The 23,267-nt window shown below is 30.4% G+C and overlaps 1 protein-coding gene across 1 annotated transcript; it reads right to left on the reverse strand.

The window, feature by feature from the left end:
- Positions 1 to 6,564: 6,564 nt before the first annotated feature.
- LOC122597363 lies at positions 6,565 to 9,046 on the reverse strand. Its single transcript, XM_043769961.1, has 2 exons — positions 6,942 to 9,046; positions 6,565 to 6,829 (listed from the first exon to the last, which is right to left on the reverse strand). Exons 1-2 carry the CDS (start codon positions 9,044 to 9,046, stop codon positions 6,565 to 6,567), a joined length of 2,370 nt encoding a protein of 789 aa, XP_043625896.1.
- Between the last annotated feature and the right edge of the window lie 14,221 nt (positions 9,047 to 23,267).

A 23,267-nucleotide genomic window follows, 5' to 3' on the forward strand; every position in this document is an offset into this window, starting at 1 on the left:
ACATATACAATTATATATAGTATATATATATATAAATGTTGATTCAATAATATTAGAAACTATTACCTCTCTACTATAGGTGTGAGATGAAAATCTTTTTCACTCTTTTCTTGATACCGTAAAGAATCAAGTATACATCCTCTCTTCAGTTGTGGGCAAATCAAGAATAAAAGCCAATGTTTTTCACTACACAAAAGTTTAGACATTTAAGTATAAAGAAAACCACATGCATTAAAGCCATAAACAATAAAAAAATACCTCTAACAATATGGTGCTACGTATATTTCTTTATCGGGATGTGTCTTCTTGGTTTCACGTATATGGTGTAGAGCTAAGTCAATAGTGTTTGTACACATATTAGTGATATTTGGATTCAAGAAGACACATTTGTTGCCACCAGAAGATTCAGCTATCTGATATAGACACCTAACATCAAGACAACAAATATGATAAACTAATTTTAATGCCATTGACTTGTATACAAAAACTATGCTACTTTATTAGAAATTACATCAATAAACTTACATCGAATACCAATGTATTATACCAACACTTAAATGTGCATTGGTATGCAAATCTAATATGTCATGATATCCAATATCCTCAGTCCATTGTTCAACATACATATCGGGAGGTGAAACAATTCGAATAGTTTTCATACTCTTGAGTTTACTGAATCTTTTAGCAGAAACTTTCCATTTTTTTGGCATTCAGTTCAGTTTAGCCACACATTCCTTTATTTCTATATTAGAAACATTGCGCTTTACAACCAACATAAACAAAATTAAATCATTCCATATATTTAATATATACACACACACATATACATATATATATATATATATATAACATCAACCATGTTATGGCAAGCAAGTGAACTTGAACTCGTTGACAGTTGGCTCATTTGCGGATGAGATGTCATTGAATGTTTCACCTACATTAATAAATAAATCGATTACTTTATATCCTTATATATAGATAATTTCAAAAAACCTTGATAACGCATACCATTGAAGACAAACTTGTAGGCACATCATGCATTTAAGACAAACTTGTAGGCTCAAATTCCATTTGTAAATCCAACGGCATTCGACTTTCGAGCTACATTAAAAATAAAAAAAAAGATCGTATAAATTTGTCATAAGCATGTGTGTGTGTATAATTATTAACTATAGTGATTGAGCGACTACCAAACGCGTATATTCGCCACGTGGCATTTGGTGTTGTAATGAGTCAAAAGGATCTTCTTCATCCTGAAATAACAACTTTAAGCTCTCATTAAGTATAGCAAAAAGGTTAACACACTTAATACCAAGCACATCATCTAATGTTTGAACCTAAATGAGTCGGCTCAATGACAAATAAGGATCATTACGCAATCATTACTCACCTGATAAATCAGTGCAAACCTAACAAACTCTTAGCGAGTTTAAGGTGGAATGATTGGGCAATAAATGTGAGTTTGACTCCTATGATTGAATCCTGATTGATTGTAAGTATTGAATTGAATATGCATTGAATGTCCTTCTGACAATTCTTTGCATGAGTATTTATATAGGAATAATCAGGAGGGTGACAAAACTCTTTCTAAGATTCACCTACAGTGAATATCCTTTTGTAGTAATGATGTAACGTATACTCATTTATAAAACTATTCATATATATATATATGTGTGTGTGTGTGTGTGTGCATATATATCAATTACGGGAACTCAAAGTATGACTGGCAAGCCCACTGCCATGGTACCTAGTCCAAGTCTTTTATTAGCATGGCAAAAACTATTATAGGAAAGTTATATGGCTGAGGTATTATTGTTGTATCTCATGCCAAATCAAATGATGCGAGCTAGGGAAGTCATATCTCGAGCCCTCCATATTTTTCTAGCCCATCTTGTATCTCGAGCCGCTTTAGGATCTAAATGGCCCAGGCCCATTAGGTTAAATGTGACATGGCCAGAAAGAGGCTGTATCTCCAGTTTTACATTTATTCAAGCAATATTTTCACATCTCAGGTATATCTATATCTCGAGCTCCTCCTGTCACATCTCGGGTGGCATGACAAGTTTATATAAAAGAAATAGGTTTTGCTCCTGAAAACATCTCGAGCTCTTCCTGTTACATCTCGGGTCCTTCCTTTTCTTTGTCACACCTCGAGCTGGTAGTCGAGCCCCTCTTTATGTAAGTCGAGCATATATATAGACCGGTATTCGATAGAGCATTTACTTTTAAACTAAATACAGAGCATGTATCTCGAGTATATATATGTCGAATACCTATCTCGAGTATATATCTAATATATATATAGATCGTATATCTTTATTTGTATAGACTATATATATAGATCGAGCACATATTATAGATTGTATGTAGATCGAGCATGTATATCTCATGCCTCTTTTCTAGGGCTTTTCCAATCTCGGGTATATATGTCGATTAAGTCGAGTCCCCTTTTGATTAAAAACTAAATACATATATGTATGTATGTATATATATATATATTTCGAGTATTATATTAGGGGTCTCCAATTCGTGTGTGTCATAACTCGAGTGGCCCGACTATACTTGTCTCGAGCCTCTGATCAATTCTTTGTTTACTGCTATTACCCAGTACATGTTTAAACTTGTGGATATCTAACACATGTTCATCTAACAAACAAAAAATTACTCATTTTTTTGTACCACTAGTAGTATCTACAAGACAAACCCAAAGCAATTTAGCCAACTATAGTGATTGAGAGACAACAAGAACCTTCCCTCAGCTAAGCAAATGTTGAACCAATAACTAGCAAATCTATATTTTTAAGGGAATTATTACCCTGTTTTTAAGGTATTCCCATGGTTAAAGGTGTTGGGATTTAAATTCTGACTTGATTACAAATACTAACCAGTATAGCGTTTGTATGTGAAAAAGGTTTTAGTGTTAAAAATGAGTGAGTCACTACCATCCGAGGCTGATAACATGCACTTGAGCTAAATTCATTCATCTGTGTTTTTGATTGCATTTGTGGACTCCGAGGCGAGTGACTTATGCACCGGCGTGATGACATTCTATGCTTAATCTACACGTAAGGAAAAAAAAGTGAATTAAACATTAAACATTACTAAAAAAACACATAAAGTCATAAAATTGTATGCATATACCCTGACTTTATTCCGAGGCCAATGAATAAAATGATGTACTGCATCTTCTAAGTGATTCACTTCTTCATACGGTTTTGGGACAGATATCTTTGAAAATTCCTTTTCAACTAGGTCAACTTGCACTCTAACGTAACCCTGGGACATTGAAGATCCATGTATTATCCCATCCCTCATCGGATACACCATCCCAGAAGCCACTTGAAAATCTGAGTCCGGATAAGGCCACAATAAGTCACATTCGGTTGCCTCCTGCAAGGAAACACAACATTTTGGTATACACAGTTTGTTGTTTGTATAATACGTACAAGTACACAATTACCTCAATGTCATCTACTCCATCGTAAGATCCGCCAGAAGCACAACTAGAGCTACGAAAATCTGGAGTTGGTATACCCTGTAGCTGAGGCGCGAACTCAGGTTGCTTTGATGTGGTATGACAAGTATCTTGAATCTCAGCTCTCTGATCCCGCATCTCCATCTTGGCCCTGATCACCGGTCTGAGTTGATTGATTATTTGCTCCTTAAGTGATTCCATGTCAACTACATCACGCCTTTGCCTTTTCCCCTTAACCCAATTCATTGTTTTCCTTACTCCAACGGTTGAAGCGACCCCCTTAGTTCGTCCTCCGTGTTGTTTACCTTGCACTTCTGTAAGCGGGTCTCTTCCTAACAGATGGTACGTGCCATCTGCCAACATGGATTGTTCTTTTTGTACCTGTTCATTGTAAAACAATGTACTCGTTATATTTTACAATATATACACATATATTATAACTTAAATATAAATATATATATATATATATCCACCAGTTGTTGGCAGATTTCTTCCATGGATTCTGGTATCTCTCTTATCCCCGTCTTTCTGTTTTTTTTTTGCAGTGCCCCAAAATATAATTCTTTGAACGACCATCTTGTATACTGCTTAACCAGGGGTATTCTAATAATAGCATACTCCAGTCAGCCACTGAGGTTGCCTCCAACACGGCATAACTAGTGCGCCCTAATCGAGATGGGTTACTGTTTTTTCCAACACTTAGTTTTGCTTTAGCACTTCTTGCCTTCACATAAATTATAATTATACATACATTAATGTAATCATACACGATTTATAGGTATTAAGAGTAGAAGATATGCTTATACAGAAATTAATATACCTGAAACTCGGGACTGTTACATTGAGAAACAAAATCGCTCCACTTTGAATCATCTATCATTTTGTACGCTGACTTGGGGTTTTTGTTTTTTTTGACAAAATTTTTATGGAGGTTCCATCGAAATTTCCTGTGTCGCTCATTTGCTTTCCTTTTCATTTCTTCCTTTGCATCATCATCAGGAATACTCCAGTCATTCTAGATATTTATTAATTAAAAATATTAACCTAATAACTAGTAAAAAAAAAAATAAAACAGTCCATTGAGAAACATATGAACTTAATTAAAATATAATACCTTAATTTTTGCCCATACGTGCTCTCATACTTCATCATCGATTTCCTGCCACTTCATATAGTATTGAAAATGTTTATCACACAATCTATTAAACTCAGCCATGAAGGCAGGTGAGTTATCTCCACATGGTTGATTATTATCATTAAACTCGATATAATATGATTCTTCTGGGTGGTTTGCTGATCCCGTTGATGTACCTCGCTTTCTCCGATTCGACATTGCTTCAACATAAATTACATTATGTTATTTATTTAAGGGTTTAAAGCGATACATAATTTCAAACTTATTAATTTGATGAACAAAAATCTGAAAGGACTAAACTGAAGCTATAGAAAGAAATAAAGTCATTATGAAAAATGGTGGTTTTCAATGGGCCGATGGAAGAACCAGTATGCTCCATTGCTTGTTGACATAATATTTGTGCCCCCAAAAAATGATAGAAATACAATAATCACATAATAATAGAAAATAGTATATAGAAAAGCAAAAACAATGTACCTTGATTTTAATGGGCCGATGGGACTTCGGAGAAGCAGTAGGCTCGACAAGCAGCACAAATGGTGGTTCTTCTATTTGGCGGTGGGGCGGCAGCTTATTGAGAGAGAAAGGGGGTGGTTTTTCTTTCTAATTTTATGTGTTAATAAAAAGAAATATTAAAAGGGTCATTAACTTTTTAAAACATTAAAATCAAAATGGCTCCATATTTTAAAAAATAGCGGGGATTCAAATATTTCGTTAATATAAAAGTGTACTTTTTAAATATTTCAAAAAAAAATTGGTTAGTTATCAGTAATTAAGTTTGTTTATTGTACCATTATTAGTTTTTATTAATATTTGACTTATATATAACAATAACTAGTGTTATACCCGACATAACAACAGAACAAATGTACACATCAAGATAAATAAAACACTAAAATTGAAAAAAAAAAAAATTCTAAACAGGGAGGCAAGCTGCCAAGCCAACCTGCTTCACTAATCACGGGAATTTAATTCATATAGTATATAATATGAAAATATTACTATAACTCCAACGAAATCAATATGATGAAACATCAAAGCTAAAAATACGATAAACCTTTTATTCAATCTATTAAAGCTAGTGTCCACTTATCATTGCACATTTCTACAAATAAAATAAAATACAAGTATAAATAAAAAAAAAATTAACACATAGAATTATATGTTATAATTAACCAAAAGAGTTGTATTATATATCAAACCTTCATGTAGCACGAGTTGTATCGACCCATAATCCTTCATCATGGTCAGATCGTAAGTATGTGGTGTCACCATCTATCTGACTGGTAGTACCAATAGAAAATGGTGGTAGCTCGTCAAGTTGGTCATATTCTTCTTCGTCAACGACATCATCAACGCCAAGTATACGTCGTTTTCCATGCATGACGATGTGTCATCTTGGCTTGCTATGATCTTGAATAAAAAACACCTGTTTGGCTTGATTTGCAAGAATGAATGGTTCAGATGCATAACCATTCGTTTCAAGATCAACAAGGGTGAAACCATATTTGTCAACTTTAACACCTGAGCTATTATTCACCCACTTACACTTGAACAATGGTATAGTGAACAAACCATAGTTCAACTCCCAGATTTCTTGTATCACACCATAATAGGCATTTTTGGCAATAGTTGCTCTTGTTTCATGGTTCATCCTTTGGTTTTCAACTGTAGAGGCTATTAATGTAACTCCACTATTTTGCACCGTACTCTTTTCATCTTGTTGTTTGGTGTAAAATGTATAACCGTTGATGTCGTATCCTTGATATGTTATGACTTTAGAATTTGAGCCATCCCCCAACTTTTGCACCGTTTCATCAATATTTGGTTGACCTAAATTTGTCGTTACCTTGTTTTTCAACCAATTAACAAACTGCTCATTATGTTTCTTTGCATACCATACATCAGCCCTACCAATGTTCTCGGCGTGTAGTTTAGCCATGTGCTCCTCAATTTATGGAGAAATACATGTCATATGTTGGAGGACTGCAAAATGTGCAAGCTCAAAAAGTTTATAGTCCGGGTTGAAAGATTTTGATCCAATTGTACCAGCCCCACTAAGTCTGCCTAAGTGACGAGATTGAGAAACGCCAATACTTTTGATACCATCCAAATAGCCTGTACAAAATTCAGCAGCCTCCTCAGCAACATACCCGTCAACAATACTGCCCTCGGGTCGAGATCTATTCCTTACATACCCTTTTAAGACACCCATATACCTTTCAAAAGGGTACATGTAATGTAGATATACAGGACCACAAGCCTTAATTTCTCCTACAATATGAGATACTAGGTGAACCATTACATCAAAAAAAGGACGGTGGAAAATACATCTCTAGTTGGCAGAGGGTCAGGATAATCTCGCTTTGCAATGAATCCAAAACTTCAAGATCAAGCACTTTCAAGTGGATCGTGTTAAAAAATGAACAAAGTTGTGTGATTGTATGTCGGATATGCTCTGGCAATAACCCGCGAAGTGCGATTGGAATCATATGTGTCATTAAAACATGACAATCATGTGATTTCATTCCCTGCAACTTACAGTCTTTCATTGACACCAAACTCTTAATGTTCGCTGAATAACTAGATGGAACCTTAATATCACGCAAACATTTACAAAATTGTGCTCTTTCATCTTTCGACATTGTATAACATGTTGGTGGTAGATATGTGTGCCCCTTATCCTTCTCAACTAGGGCAAGCTCTAAGTGGATCCCCCATGAAACCATGTCTTTTCGAGCGTTAACTCCATCTTTAGTTTTTCCGGGAATGTTCAGCAGTACCCCTGTCAAGCTCTCGCATACATTTTTTTCGATATGCATTACATCAAGGCAATGTCTAACTTCTAAATCCTTCCAATAAGGTAAATCAAAAAAAATTGACCTTTTTTTCCACATTCCTTGAATAACAGGAGTTGTTTTTCCAAACACATTGTTTATAATGTTAACCCGGGCAAGTACATAATCTCCATCAAGTCTTTTCCTTACGGTTATCATCTCAGTTTTCCCGTCAAACTCCAAAGACATATTACGATACAGATGATTAATGGGAAGTGATCTTCGATGTCCCATGAACACGGTTTTTTTGCAATTTTCTAACCGCCTTGAATGTGTCTCATCTTCACAAACAGGACATGCATAATTACCCTTCGTGCTGTACCCTGACAAATTACCGTAGGCCGGGAAATCATTTATCGTGCAATAAATCATGGCTCGCAATCGAAATTTCTCATTCTTATATGCATCGTACACTTCTATACCCGGACCCCACAAATCTTTCATGTCGTCAATCAAAGGAGCCAAATAAATGTCAATGTTATTACCAGGTTGTTTCGGGCCAGAAATTAACAATGACATCATGATGTATTTACGTTTCATGCATAACCACGGTGGGAGATTGTAGATGCACAAAAAAACCGGCCAAGTGCTGTAACGACTACTCATGTTTCCAAATGGGTTAATTCCATCCGAACTAAGTCCAAATCGGATATTTCTGATCTCATTACCAAAATCTAGAAACTTATTGTTACTATTTCTCCATTGAGGCGAGTCTGCGACATGTCTTATTTTTCCATCTTTCTTACGCTCATCAAAATGCCAACGCATTAACCTTGCTTCTTTCTTGCTCGCAAATAATCGTTGAAGTCTTGGTATGATAGGAAAGTACCATAGTACTTTAGCAGGGGGTCCATTTTTTTTCACATCATCAAAAGGTTCATCAGGCTCCTTTTTATACCTTGATGTACCACAAGTAACACATGCATGTAGATCTTCATACTCATTTCTGTACAACATGTAATCATTCGGACATGCAGCTATTCTTTGATATCCTAATCCCATTGGACAAATTATTTTTTTTGCTTCATATATAGAAATGGGTAACGTATTAGCCTCGGGGAGAATTTTTTTCAAAAATTTTAAAAGGCTTGTAAAGCTTTTGTCACTCCAACCATTGCTTGCTTTTAAGTTAAATAACTCCAAAACAGCGGAAAGTTTTGAGTACTTAGAACCATCATACAAATCATTTTTTGCCTCAACAAACAACTCTTGTAATTTTTCTTGATGAGAATCACCAACAGTAGTAGCCTCCATATCGTGGAACATCCTTTTTAAATTTTCAGGGTTACGATTCATGTTTGAATCATTGTTTTCATTGGCAAAAGATCCGGACACTGATGTGCTACTACCTGCAGCGAGTGATTCCCCATGCTCTGACCAAATATTATACTTACGAACAAACCCATTTTGCAACAAATGAAACTCAATTTCGTTGATATTCTTATGCCCCACAAAGTTTTTACATTTGGAACAAGGACAAAAAATCTCGTTCGTTCCTTTAGCTAATCGATGAGCTTCAGCAACTAAAAGAAAACTTCGGACGCCTTGTAAAAATTCCTCAAAATTAACATCTTTTTGGTACATCCATTGTCGATCCATCTGAAAATTCAAAAGAATATAACAAAACTCTAAATTTAATATAAGGTTAATTAGATAATTTTCATATTAATTAATCAATCATGATTTTAAAATTAAATTAATCAATCATAATTTTTTTAATAACATAAATAATTATTAATAAAAATATTTTATTTGTTAGATACCAAATATAATCAAACTTATCTACTTATCGTTATATTAATCGATTGTTATTATCTATATTAAAATAAATTATGAAGTATAAGTAAAATAGGATTGAAGCAATTTAGTGCCACGTATAGCATGTTTTTAAACGTCTGATATGGTTTTGGTTTCACCAATATTATCCTTACCATATCCTTTAAACTATTTATCAGATGATTCCTAAATTAAAAAATTTAAATAATAACATTATAATAATATCCATTTCAACATAAGTCGATTTCTAAAAGATTGTAAAAGGATAAGAATTTTAGTTCTTTCAATTGATTCCAGAGTAGTATGCTACAAGGATCTCAAGATTGAAACAATTTTAAGTTTTTATTTAGCTTCTTAGGTAAATCTATTTTCTATAAAGCAATAAACAGGTAAAATAGTGATTTGATTTTCACCATGAATTTTCAAATATCCCAACAACAAAAAATACGACAACTTAATAAGACCATGAAGTTAATTAACATAACTATACCAAGGCTCGTACTTAAAACTTGAAAGGTAATAAATAATTTAAAGAACACATCAATAATAACCTATAATTAACAATACTTATATATAATTTATTATATAAAATATAATATATATGCATCTTATAATCCGTGCACCACAAATTTTTAAAACATGGACACCAATTTTTTTTAACCAAAATACTATTAAGTTGCTATACAATATAATAAATTAAAATATGCTTAGTCGTATACAACTAATAATCGATGGAGCATTAATATAAAAAGCTTTGTAAAAGTTATTACCTTTGTTGTGAAGGATTGAAAAGCTAGAACATCAATTAGTTATCTACATAAATATCAAAATTATTATATTCAATATGTAAATATAAAGCATAATGAATTATTAATAAAAAAGAGTAAATTAAAGTTTAATTGTTTTTTACCTTTAATGGAGCTTTAACAGGTTTTAAGTTGGATGGATATTTATTTAAAGTTTTAAAAGGATTTAAGTATAAATTTTGGTTGTTATGGAAGATAAGAACTTAGTATTTTAGATAAAAACTATGTTGTATATCATATTTATATTAAAATATAAAGTTTAAAGTGTCTTAAATTTTCTGGAATGTAGATTTGAGGTTTCATGATGTTGGACTCTCCAATATATACATAATTTTGACTTGTTTTCTTTTCCCGTTAACAATTTGATGTTTACGTATAGAAGATAAAAGCTTGATTTCCCTTTATTGCCACTATTAATTTATTAGCAAATTTTGCCTTTAATAAAAAAATAGGAAAAGAGAGCATGTGGACTCTGAATTTACATGATAGTCGGACTCTTGGAGTATATAAACTGGTTTGCTCGGAATGGTTCATTGAAAGGAGTTGCAAATAAAATATATGACTTGGAACGGTTTATTAAAAACCCGTACCAAAACTAACAACTTAGGGTGATATTTGGAACACTTTTTAAACAACCGTTCCAATACTAAACTTTGGAAGATATTAGGAACGGTTTCTAATAGAACTGTAACAAATACAATTTTCTTTAATATTGGAATGGAATTTATCCAAACCGTTCCAAATATGTGTTCCGAAAAATAGCTTTTGTAGTAGTGATTAAGGGTATCTTAGGTATATTAGTAGAGATAATTAAATTAGTGAATAAAATAAAGATGGGTAGGAAAAGAGTAAGAGTATTATAGTCAAATTGCATAGAGTAATTTTAACATTTTTATAAATAAAGGAGCTATTCTTTTTATATATAAGTATAGATAATATAGAAGTATATATAGTATTTGGTTTGCATGTCAATGGTTTTTTTTATTATTTTAAATGATAACTTTTTTTTTATAAAGTTAGTTTCGATTTAGACATGCTTGAGACAATTTTAACCGGACCTCCAACCTAAACTTCTAATTACATACAATAGCCTAACTATAACTATATAATTAATTAGTACTCGTATATTAAAACTAGTATAAATAAGAAACAAATTTGAAAAGATTAGCTCATTTGCTTTTAATCAAACACATTATCTAAAAAATTCATACGAGTTGATATTGATCTGTGATCTTTAATCTCCAACTTTTAATAGTCTATAACGAAACCACTTTTAATAATTTTATGATTAGACCAACCGGTTTAAAAAATTTGCCTTTTGTTAATTTATTCTGATATTGTTTTCAATAGTTTGAGTCTCTTGTGGTATGGTCATATTTTAGTGTTCAATGATATATTCAATCCTACATGATTATTAATGATGTATATAAAAATTTATTTAACAATATAAATATAAATTCATCCCCGTCCCCTTTCATTTCCCCCCATTTTCTTATTCATCTCCTTCCTTTTCAATTTGTTTCTCTCTACAAACCACGGTTCACGGTGCAAATAGTGGCGGTGCAGGCTCTTCACATACCGTAGTGTGTGATGTTTTAATCTATTTTGTAGTGAAATTAATCTTACCAAAAAGATCAATTTTAATTTGATGTATGTGCACACTATTATTTCAGATTTCATGTTCAAAATTGTATAATTAGTTTTCTTTTTGTAATTACTTAACAAAATAAGAAAATGATAGGGAATTGTATTATTTTTAAATTATTTGATTAAACATGTGCTATATATTTAATTTATATATAATTATAACAAGTACTATTATATACACTTGTAGTCTTGTACTATATAACTACATGATGTAATAATTATTTTTGTGTGTTGTGAAACTGTAATATAAAGAACAATAAAGAATGACAAGAGATATAGAGAGGAGAATCGAGAATTTTTTTATTTATCACATAAAGAGGTATATATAGTTATAAGTTAGAGTATCCTTTAAGAAAATAATCTCATAATCATAAACAAGATTACTATTCAATATGTAGACATCCATTCCATAAATAATATTTATAACCGTTGATGGATAAAAAAAATTGTACACTGCCTTTCTTAAAATAATTGTATTATAATTATCTACAATACATGATTTTAATGCATAACTTATAAAGCATGATTTGAAAAAAATTATATTTTTAGGTGGAGTTGATATATAAATACTTCTTATAAGAGGTAAATGATATTTCAGACCTATTTAAGTTAAGAGTACAAGAAGTGTAACTTTTACTTAAAGGTAAGAAAAAGAAAGAAAATAAAGGTATTATGCATCATTTTTGTTTTTTTTATATATATTTTTTTTTGAACGAAATCATTTTTTGAGTGAAGTATTTCAAGGGGAAGTGGTGAGAATAAAAAGAAGGCGAGGGAGGGGATACACCCGGATGATCACAACCTAAAAGAGAGATGGTCTGATCTATATATAACAATTTAACATTAGTTTGAACAAAATGTAATATATTTCGAGGAAAAAATAATCAAATCATAATGATGATTTATGTAATTAAGACTTTTCTTATACTAAGATTTTTTTTTTCAATAACCGTGAAACTTCCAAATTTTGTATTCAATTATATGTTTCTAAAGTTCATTCACATGTGAAACATTACAAAAATGTATGTTGTAGAATAAAATTTTTTTTCAAATCCTCTAAAATAGTCTTTTGTTAACTTGTGAATGAATTTGTTCACGTTTTTTTATCACATGCAAACAAATGACTATATATAACATTTTGAAAAAAAAATAAAATTTCAACATACATATTTATAACGTTTCACTTGTGAATGAACTTAAAAAACATATGATTCTATATATATTTTAAGAGTAAATATGAGGTCTTCTCACATTTATGTTTAGATATGGAACCTTTTATTATGTGAATTTTTTGATATTGTCTTTTTTAATAAATTAATATCTTTACTTGGTTCTTTGTTCTTAAATGATTAAAATATTTAACGTGCATAAAAAGATTATACCTTTACATATCAAAAGCTAACCCCCTGAATTTTATGCCAAGTATACAACTATTTAACTATGCACTTTAACGAAAGCCCTTAGAGCTTTGTTTCGCAAAACTCATATATTTTTATATAAGAGTTTACATCTAAGCTTATGTGGACAATCTCCGTACTCAAAATTATTTTCCCTTTTATCTACCAATAAACCAAAATAGGATTATAACATGGCGATTTATTAAAGCGACACGTGTTCTTTTAATCATATTTAAATTTAAAAAATTTTATCTAAATCTAATCCGATAATAACATAAATTCGAGATATCTATTAGGTGATGATTTCCTTATTTTAATACTACATTCATCTCATTTTAATTGTCCAATTTTAACAGGTCAAGTATTTCTCTTCCGACTTTAATCGTAAATATCTTTATTTGTGTTATATATTATTTGATGAAAACTATATCAATGAAAAGTACATTTAAACCTCAATCAACACATATATGTTATATTAAGTGTTATATAACACAAACAAAAATATTTGCGGTCTAAGTTGAAAGAAAAAAACTTAAAAAGTCAAATTTGAACACTTAATATGGGACGGAGAGAAAATATGCTATTTATTAATTAATTAAATATTAGAATATAAATTAAACTAATTTGATGTAAGCTAACCTATGTCCATTGTCCATTATAACATTATTTTATTAATCATTTTCCCATAAATAAAATTGTCTCTTTTTCTTTTTCAATTTTTCAACTCCTATTGCTTTATATTACTTATAACGAGAGCAAGTACCCGCGCGTTGCGACGATGAGATGGTGGGGTGATACCTAGGTCATAGAGTATGATAGGTTATAGGAGTTGATATGTGATAGAGTATGATAGTCAAATGCCTTAGCCGTACGGGCTCCGCCCTCGGATTTAAAAATTTGTCGAAAGTATATCGAATGATATCTCTAATGAAAGAGCATGAAATTTTTAGAACACCCATACAATTTTTATAATTTATCGATGTACGGTTTTTGAGATAAAAGATTTTGAATGAATTGGAGTAATAAATGATTTATGGAGGAGAGAGAAAAAAGATGATTGGTTGAGATTTGAGAAGAGAGAATGAGTATTATAGTTATTTTAGATAAATATAGAATAGATGAGAGGGGTATTTTGGGGATGTACTTAAAATCAATATTGAAAATTTCAACTCAATGTTGAAAATCTGGAAGGAATCTGCTTTATAATATAGTATAGATAAGTTAATAACATGAAAACTTCAAAAATTTGAGTTTACAATCCGAAATCACAAAGCTATTTGCGTCATCCACTATATACTTATAAGTTCCCATTTTGATGTGATAGTAAAAACTTAAGGTAAATCCAAAACTCTAGTTAAACATATATTATATTTATCATTACTGTTTATTATAATTTAGTTTCGATAATCGGTTTACTTTAACCACAATTTATTTCATACTCATGAATCATGTATAAGGCATATTCAAATTTTCTTATGATATAATTTATATAGCTACTGTACATCGTACGGGTATTAGGACTAGTAAAAATATATAAGCGTTTACGTCTAAACTTATGTGGACAATCTCCGTACTCATAATTACTTTCTCTTTTATAAAGTTATATATTCAAACATCAAACTCCTAAAAACTCGATCTTGTAAGATTTTTGGACAAACCTACAATAAACTAATTCATTATATGAGCTTCAATTCGGCCATCTAGATATGTTAAATTTTATTTGCACGTGTTGTCCGGTGTAAAAACAAGTAGCTTAACAACAATAACAGAACTAATCTTATCATTTTAATCTTAAAAAGTCTTAAACTCGATAGTTTTGGTCTTTTGGACTATGTCACTAATCTATGACTCAACAACATTTAACATTAATATTTGTATTGATTTGATAGTATGTACGACAATAACACGTTAAATTTATCAATAAAGAATAACATTTATAGTTAATTAGTTAAATGGTACCTAATATTTGCGCAATATTAATAATTTAATACATTTCCTTTCGATATTACTCGGATCATACCCAACGTTTCTAAAATTACACTCGAACCATACTGGAACCAAACGCCGTTTGATGGCCGCTAAAATCCCCACACGTTACTTGCATGTGAGGGGGTAAAAATGTATTTTCGTGTTTCTTAATTACTTAAATTATATCTAACGCTTGCAAGATATTGATGATTTCATACCTAATGTTTAGTTATTATTTTTTCTATTTTTTGTATTTTTTAATTTTGAAAAGTGAAATTCGCTTTGAGCTTTGTTTCGCGATAAGTCTAACATATGCTGTCTTTTTTTCCAACGACATTAAGTATTAATTAAACAAATAAAATGCTAGTGAGAAACTAGTTTATACAAAAGATTACACAGTCCGATCCAAATTAAACCGATGGGGAGATATTCGCTCCACTTATGTAACTGAGTGAGTGAAAACGACACATGACTTTTCCCAGTCGGGTTTCTACAGTACCAAATATTATCAGCATTTAAATCCTCGTTTGTTGATGGACCAACATAGCATACGTTGTTTTAACCGGGTTCACGCTAAAGAGCTTATCCAAAACAAAGTTGCCTCATCCAAGATTCAATACCGGTAGTTCAAGATTAGTAGGGGTTTACCCCATCGAGTTTAATTTAAATTGGATTGTGTACTCCTTTGTATCAACTAGTTTTTACTAGCATTTTATATGTTTAATCATTAATTAATGTCGTTCACAAAAAAAGACAACGTATGCTCGACCTCTTCCTGTCAAATTGCGACACGAAGCTTAAAGCAAAATTCACCTTTTAAAATTAAAAAATACAATAAACAAACTAATAACTAAACATTAGGTATGAAACCAGCAATATCGCAAACGTTGGATACCATTTAAGTGATTAAGAAATGTGAAAATACATTTTTACTCTCACGTGCAAGTCGGGGGGGGGGGGGGGGGGGGGGGGGGGGCGTTTAACGGCCGCCAAACAGCGCCTGGTTCCAGTATGGTCCGAGTGGAGTTTTAGAAACGTTGGGTATGATTCACGTAATATTGAAAGGAAATGTATCAAACCAGCAATTCCGCACAAACATTATGTATCATTTGAATAATTAACTTTAACATTTATCTAAATGTTACAATTCTCGCTATTTCACTAACCCTATGTTTATACATATCTATTATTATTCCCGTAGAAGAGATGAAAAGTAGCCATGGGCATATTTTAACAGGGGCGGAACTACCCTATAATTAGGGATAACTTAACTTACGAGTTCACTTGGATTACAGATAAATTTTACCCAAAAATAATGCAATCCTTTTGTTGATGTTATCGGCCTTAACAAAATAACCTACCTGTGCTACGGACCACCATTATTTTGGTTTCGTCTCATTCAAGACATGAGAGTGTAAGCTCTTTAAGACATCAACAGAATTCACACTAACATACTAATTATAAGAGGGGAAAATAATAATAAGTTCTTTAAATTAAAAAGACTACTATACCCTTAAACAACCAAGTTAAAAAGGTACAATACTTAATATGGAGAATCTAAATGATCGTTCCTTCCTACATTTTTATTTGTTGGGTTTAATATTTATCTCTTTATAAAATTAAGAGTATAAAAGAGAGCATATGTTTTTATTTAGTTAGTAATTATAAGAGCATGTCAGGTAAGAACTTTCATGATGTGTCAATTTTCCAATGATTTTCTAAATTTAAGCACCTATGTCATTTTAATTATTCTTACTTAATAATCATACTCATCATTAATTAATAATAAAAACTAGATTTTAGACTCGTGTAAAATACACGGATTTATTAAATGGTCAATATAGGATAAATAATATATGCAAGACAAAAATACTTGTAGGTTAAAATGTGAAACAATAGTTTTAAAAATTTGAGATACTCAAATAGTCAAATGTAAATACTTAATGCTAAATCAAATGGTTAAAAAAATCACATATCTTCTTTTACCTTTTGCAATACCTATATGTAGACGACATTCGTAGTAGTGTTTTTTGTCTTCCCATCTTTGTTGCATATTAGCACCTTGAGTCCCTTTTCAGACTTAACTTGAGAGATCGCAGCATACAACTGTCCATGTGTGAAAACTGGAAGTTGTAGATACAAACCAACGGTCGATAAAGATTGGCCTTGACTTTTGTTGATTGTCATTGCGAAAGAAACAACCAAATGGGAAATGGGAATGGAAGTTTTGTATACAAACCAAATGGGCATTGTCTTCTATTAAACCTCATCGGTATTCTTTAATCTGACGGTATTAGCTTCATTCTAAGAATGTAAGTTTTGTATCCAATGTTGCATTTTCCCAGATATCACTTCCACTTCAATCACGTGCTTTTCTGATTTTGCGGTTTTTCTATGAATATGTTAAATTATACACAAATTTAAATAATTTGAGCAAACAATAATTAATGGCGGAATCCGTCTCTAGCATTGTGGGTTCGAATGCCAGTTTGATGGTTGTTTTCAACAAAAAATTTTGTGCAATCAAAAAAAAAAGAAAAAAAAAAGCCGCCCCGCCACAGCAGGCAGGTTGCTTCCTACTTTCAATTGAATTCCTGCTTTCTAGTTCCATTGGATTCTTGGGCAATTTGACCAGACGTGCTCGGAATCTTTTTGTCAATTCGGGGAAGTTCTCGACTGAATCCAATCCATAAACACGGAAACAAAACTCAGTTCGTTCCCTTCACCCATGTTCCAAGAATATAAAATAGCTTTATACATCTACTCAAATGCTACATTAAAAAGATGATAGTTAAAAAAGCACAAGAAAACATTCTATTACACATTCGAAAACACAACCTACTGATTAATGTGACATATCCAATCCCTTAAGTTAAAAGGAATATGTTATGATTGATCTATATAAACTAAAAAGATGAAACCTATGAAACTATAGATAATAAGAATACCATACATAATTGATGGGTTATTAAAAAAAGTCGGCATATTGTATTTATCTACAGGTCGAGAGAGTTTGAATCTTTATATAACTTATATAATGTAATACGGATGAATTAATAGAATTAATTGAATTAAGTTGACAAATTTTAATTAATTGAATTAAATCACATGTTTAATTTGAAAAATTAGTAAAATTGAGAGTTTTGATTGGTTAATTAAAATTTGGTCAGTATATATAAAGATAAAGATTAAAAAGTAAGCCATTGAATATATTACGGTAATTTAGATTACCTTAAAAATGGCATTGTGTTTGTAAAGTTTAAATGTCATCCTTTTTTATATTATTTTTATAATTATCCGTTTATAACTTATCAGTTATCACTTTCTTTTTAATTAAATTTTAACAATTTTTTTATGCAAATTTATAAGGACTGCAATCTTTATATTTCATTAAAAGTATTTTTTTTTGAATTTTCTATTTTTTTTTCAGTTTAGACCGATGTATCTCCTCTCTTTTTTTTTTTCATTATATATTATTCTGATTTTAATTTTCTTTAATTTTTAGTTTTTATTTTGTGTAGATTATATTTAATTCTAAGTTCTAAGTGAGGATAGTTTAAAGCTAATGTGAGATAACTTTGTGTTTGACAACTAATATTTTTGTTTACTTATCACTTGCTTATTTTATTTGATGTTTGGTTTGGTTTTTTTTTTATCCAAATAAATATTGATGTGGATTTAGCTGTTAAAAATTATATGTAATTCAAGTTTTTGAATTCAAAAACACATTTGATATTCTTTTTATTTATTTTTTGTCAATTATGTTGTAATACATATGATAAAAATTTGAAAAGATATTTAGTGATCATTTGATGATATTTTCTATTACATTTATTAGATATTAACGTCTAAGAGTTTAAAAATTAACATATATTATCTATTTATTATAGGTATTAATCACGGGAAGACTAACGTACTTTCTCATTTGTACACGGTTGTCCATTATACTTTTTTATTGATGAGGTTTACCCACATTTATTTTTTTTGTACACGGTTGACCAATATTATCGACTATCACAGATAAACCGGTCAACTTTGGGTCAACCGTGTACAAAAAAGTATATGGGTAAACCTTATCAATAAAAAAATATAATGGGCAACCATGTACAAATGGGAAAATATGTTGGTCTTCTCGTGATTAATCCAATTTTAATCAACGTTCGTAAACATGTACTTTTTAATCAACACAACTATATATGTCCATATTATTTCCTTATATTCTATCTTCATAATTATGTCCATATTATAACAATACTCTTACACACAACTCAACATCGTTCTATTATAGATCATTTTTAAACCACACATTAAAAATGAAAATAATATAATTCATCCCGGACGTACAACGCACGGGTCTTCAGACCTCGTTACAAAGAAAAAACATGTTTTGAGGTCGAGCACCAACATTCATTATTATTGGGTTGCAATGATATGCAACATTCACAACGTCAAAATGTTCAAAATTTTTGTATTTTGGGTTTCGTATGAAATATTTGGTTGTTAGTCCTTTTTTAGTAAGAAATATTCGCATGTATTAAGTAAGCGGGATCATCCATAAAATATTTTTTTAGACATACATCACCACTTATTTTTTTTTTTGATTAATCACGAAAAGACCAGCGTATTTTTCCATTTATGCACGGTTGCCCATCATACTTTTTATTGATGAGGTTTACCCACATACTTTTTTTTTTTTACATGGTTGACCCAAAGTTGACCGGTTTGCCTGTGATAGTCGGTAATATTGGTCAACCGTATACAAAAAAAAAGTATGTGGGTAAACCTCATCAATAAAAAAGTATAATGGGCAACCGTGTACAAATAGGAAAGTACGTTGGTCTTCCCGTGATTAATCCCTTTATTATAATATTACCGTATAAGAGTTCATCCCTATTTTGTTCAATGGACAATTGGGCAGGTGTCCTCTGTTTTGTTTTTTATACATTATATAAGTTTACTTCAGGGAATAGAATTTTTGGAAGTCAAATTCAATTACTAACCACAAATTATATATCGTGTAGTGCATGATTTGGACTGAATTGCTACAAGCTAGCATTCAAATACATAGAAGTTCAAAAATAAATCCAGCATTCGTTTTTTAAATGGCTGCAGTAAAATAAGATTAAAAAAAACGGGCTTTTATTAAAACAAAAAAAATGTAGAAAATAACGGGGTTTTTTTCTTTAAAAAAAAAAAAAAAAGGAATGTGAGGGAACTGAAACCGAGGAAGGAGAATACAAATGTGCTATCTACTTGAGACTAGAGAGAATAATTAAATAAAGAAATAAGTAAATTTATAACTGAAATTAAAAGAGTGGCAGTGTTCCAAGACACAATCATTACATAACTCTTCACAGGAAACACAAAACAGTTTGGGCGTGGATACATGCATACGGGTACTTCAACCTTCAATTTTCCCTTTAAATTCCTTCCATTTCCATCTCTTCAATGAATACGTATTTTTGGTTTTCAAGTTTAGAAGTTCTCTTTCTTATTTCTTTTAATTAAAATACTGAATTGCTCAATTATTTTACACGCATTTTATTTATAGAATTTGATGAAAATAAAATTGAAATTGAATTTCATTATTAAGTGTTTTTAGTTGTCTAAAGATGAAGCAATTTCATTACGTTGGAATGTAAAAAACATTCATTTATTTGATGGAATATCTATTATTTATTGATGGGAAAAGGAATTTTATTCCATATATCACTTGACTTTTAAAAAATCAAAAACATTTCATCAAATTTTTTTAACAGATTTCATTCATTCAAAAAATATTATGTGAATCAAACACACCCTTAGCTGTTTCAAGTCCACAAGTTATTTCACATTCGAGGAAATCCAATAAAATATCTGACAAATTATAATATATATATATTAAAAACAAAGTATCAAAAAACGTATAAAGAATAGTATACTTTTTATTTTATTTTTATTATTACCACATAAGTTTTAATCTTTACATTTTTAACACTAAACTATAATATTTTTTAATAAACTTCTTGTTCTATTTATTTTCACCACAAAACTTTCCATCTTTACACTTTTAGCACTAAACTATAATATTTTTAGTAATAGTATACTTTTTATTTTTTTTACTTTCTCCACAGAAGTTTCAATCTTTACACTTTTAGCACTAAACTATAATACTTTTTAGTAAACTTTTTATTCTTTTTATTTTAAACACAAAACTTTCAATATTTACACTTTTAACACTAAACTATAATATTTTTTTACTCCCTCCGTCCCACTAAACTTGTCCAATTTATTATTTTCAAGGTCAAACTTTACGAACTTTGACTATAAATATTTTTGTTTGTGTTATGCAATATTTGATGAAAATTATATGGATTGATTGTGTTTTAGATATGTGTTTCATTAGTATAGCTTTCATCAACTATTATATAACACAACTAAAAATATATATGGTCAAAGTTCGTAGAGTTTGACTTTGAAAATTTAAAAGTGGACAACCTTAGTGGGACGGAGGGAGTAGTAAGCTTTGTATTCTTTTTTATTTTAACACAATATTTTAACTTTTTGCAATTTTAGCACTAAACTTTCATAGTTTTTAATTTTCTTTTATTTTAAGGTACGGGAAAACGTGTATAGAATATTATAGTTTTTATTTTATTTTTTATTTTCACCACAATAGTTTCACTCTTTACACTTTTAGAACAAAACTCTTATAATTCTTAGTAAATTTTTTAATCTTTTTAATTTCACCACAATATCTTAACTCCTTACACTTTTAACATTAAATTTTTTTACTTTTTGATAATATTTTATTTTAAATACAACATTTTAACCTTTTACACTTTAGCAACAAACTTTTTAACACATATATTAAAAGGAGTTGTACGTGAAATTTGTAAAGAATAATAAACTTTCTAATCTTTTTATTTTCACTACAACATTTTAACCCCTTATACTTTTAGAACTAAATTTTTATACTTTTTGATTTTTTTTTTATTTTCACCAAAACATTTAAGTCTCTTACACTTTTAGCACTAAACTTTTACGGGACCGATTTTCACTTTCACACAAAACTTTTACAGTTCATTTTTTAACTGACAAATGTCAGTTCTTAATAATTTGAATAATACATGTTTTCTTCAAAAAGTTTATGACACATTATCTCTTGAATAATATTTTTTATTAAATCGTTAATAGATGTAATGTCTCCCGGGGCAACGCCCGGGTGACATATCTCGTTATTAATAAACCCGCTTGACTCAAGAGTAGCCAAATTCATGCTCGGAAGTTTTATTTTAATTTGTATTTTAGTTTCACATGCATGATTTAAAACCTTTTAGAACTTAACCTGTGTTTACAGTTTAGAAAAAATTTCACTAAGTTTTTCAAAATTAATGTTATAGTGAAAGCAACAAGAGAACCAAATCCATGAGTAGAGTATGAGTGAGGTAAGATGTAGACATTCTTAATTCTACTCAAAGATAGAGAGACTGATTTTATATATTATAGTGAAAGCAAAATGTGATTTTATATTTGTTAAAGAAATTGGTCACTAATTTAAATTGTAGGGATTTTTCCGAATAAGGTATCATTGATAAATTGTGTTTAACGATTATATATTTGTCCATGAAACAACATGGCGTACGTCCATGGCAATGAATTGTATATAAGAAATGTAACTAATGGTTCTATATACACTAAATTTGACTACGTCTTATTCCATAAATCAAAATAAATACTTAGAACAATGTCAAGTGAAGGTCTTCAATTCAAGAATATATGAATTAATCATGCTAATTAAATAACCTAAAAATTCTGTAACTACGAGATGATAACGTGTGGAAAAATCGGAGGTAAGATTAAGAAAGAGAATTAGTGGATACCACATGTCACTTTCTTAACAGTGGCGAAGCTAGGAATTTTTGAGTAGGGGTCGGGATCTAATTTTTTTTTCCTAACTCTATTTTTCAGGTAATATGTTCGGGTCAGTGATTCGATTCGGGTCGGGTAAAAAATTAGATACTATTATTATAAAAAAAAGTTTTAATCACGGCAAAACTAAACATTTTTCCAAGACAAGTAAACATTAAAAGGAGAAAAACGGTTGGTACCTGGTTTGATTCACTGATGAAATTAGAGTTCAGGCTTTCGACCTTTAAGAACTTGAATTCAGTGGGGTAAATTTTTAATTAAGTAATGAGTTTTAGTTTAGGCTAAGTAATTTTGTTGGCTTATGTAAAATGTAAT

The sequence above is a fragment of the Erigeron canadensis genome, chromosome 4, assembly GCF_010389155.1.
Source record: "Erigeron canadensis isolate Cc75 chromosome 4, C_canadensis_v1, whole genome shotgun sequence".
Classification (NCBI taxonomy): domain Eukaryota; kingdom Viridiplantae; phylum Streptophyta; class Magnoliopsida; order Asterales; family Asteraceae; genus Erigeron; species Erigeron canadensis.

Coding starts and splice junctions, on each gene's coding strand:
- LOC122597363 (XM_043769961.1), bottom strand. CDS start 9,046: ATGGATCGACAATGGATGTACCAAAAAGATGTTAATTTTGAGGAATTT. Junction 6,830..6,941: donor ACCCTCTGCCAACTAGAGAT/GTATTTTCCACC, acceptor CCCTTTTGAAAG/GTATATGGGTGTCTTAAAAG.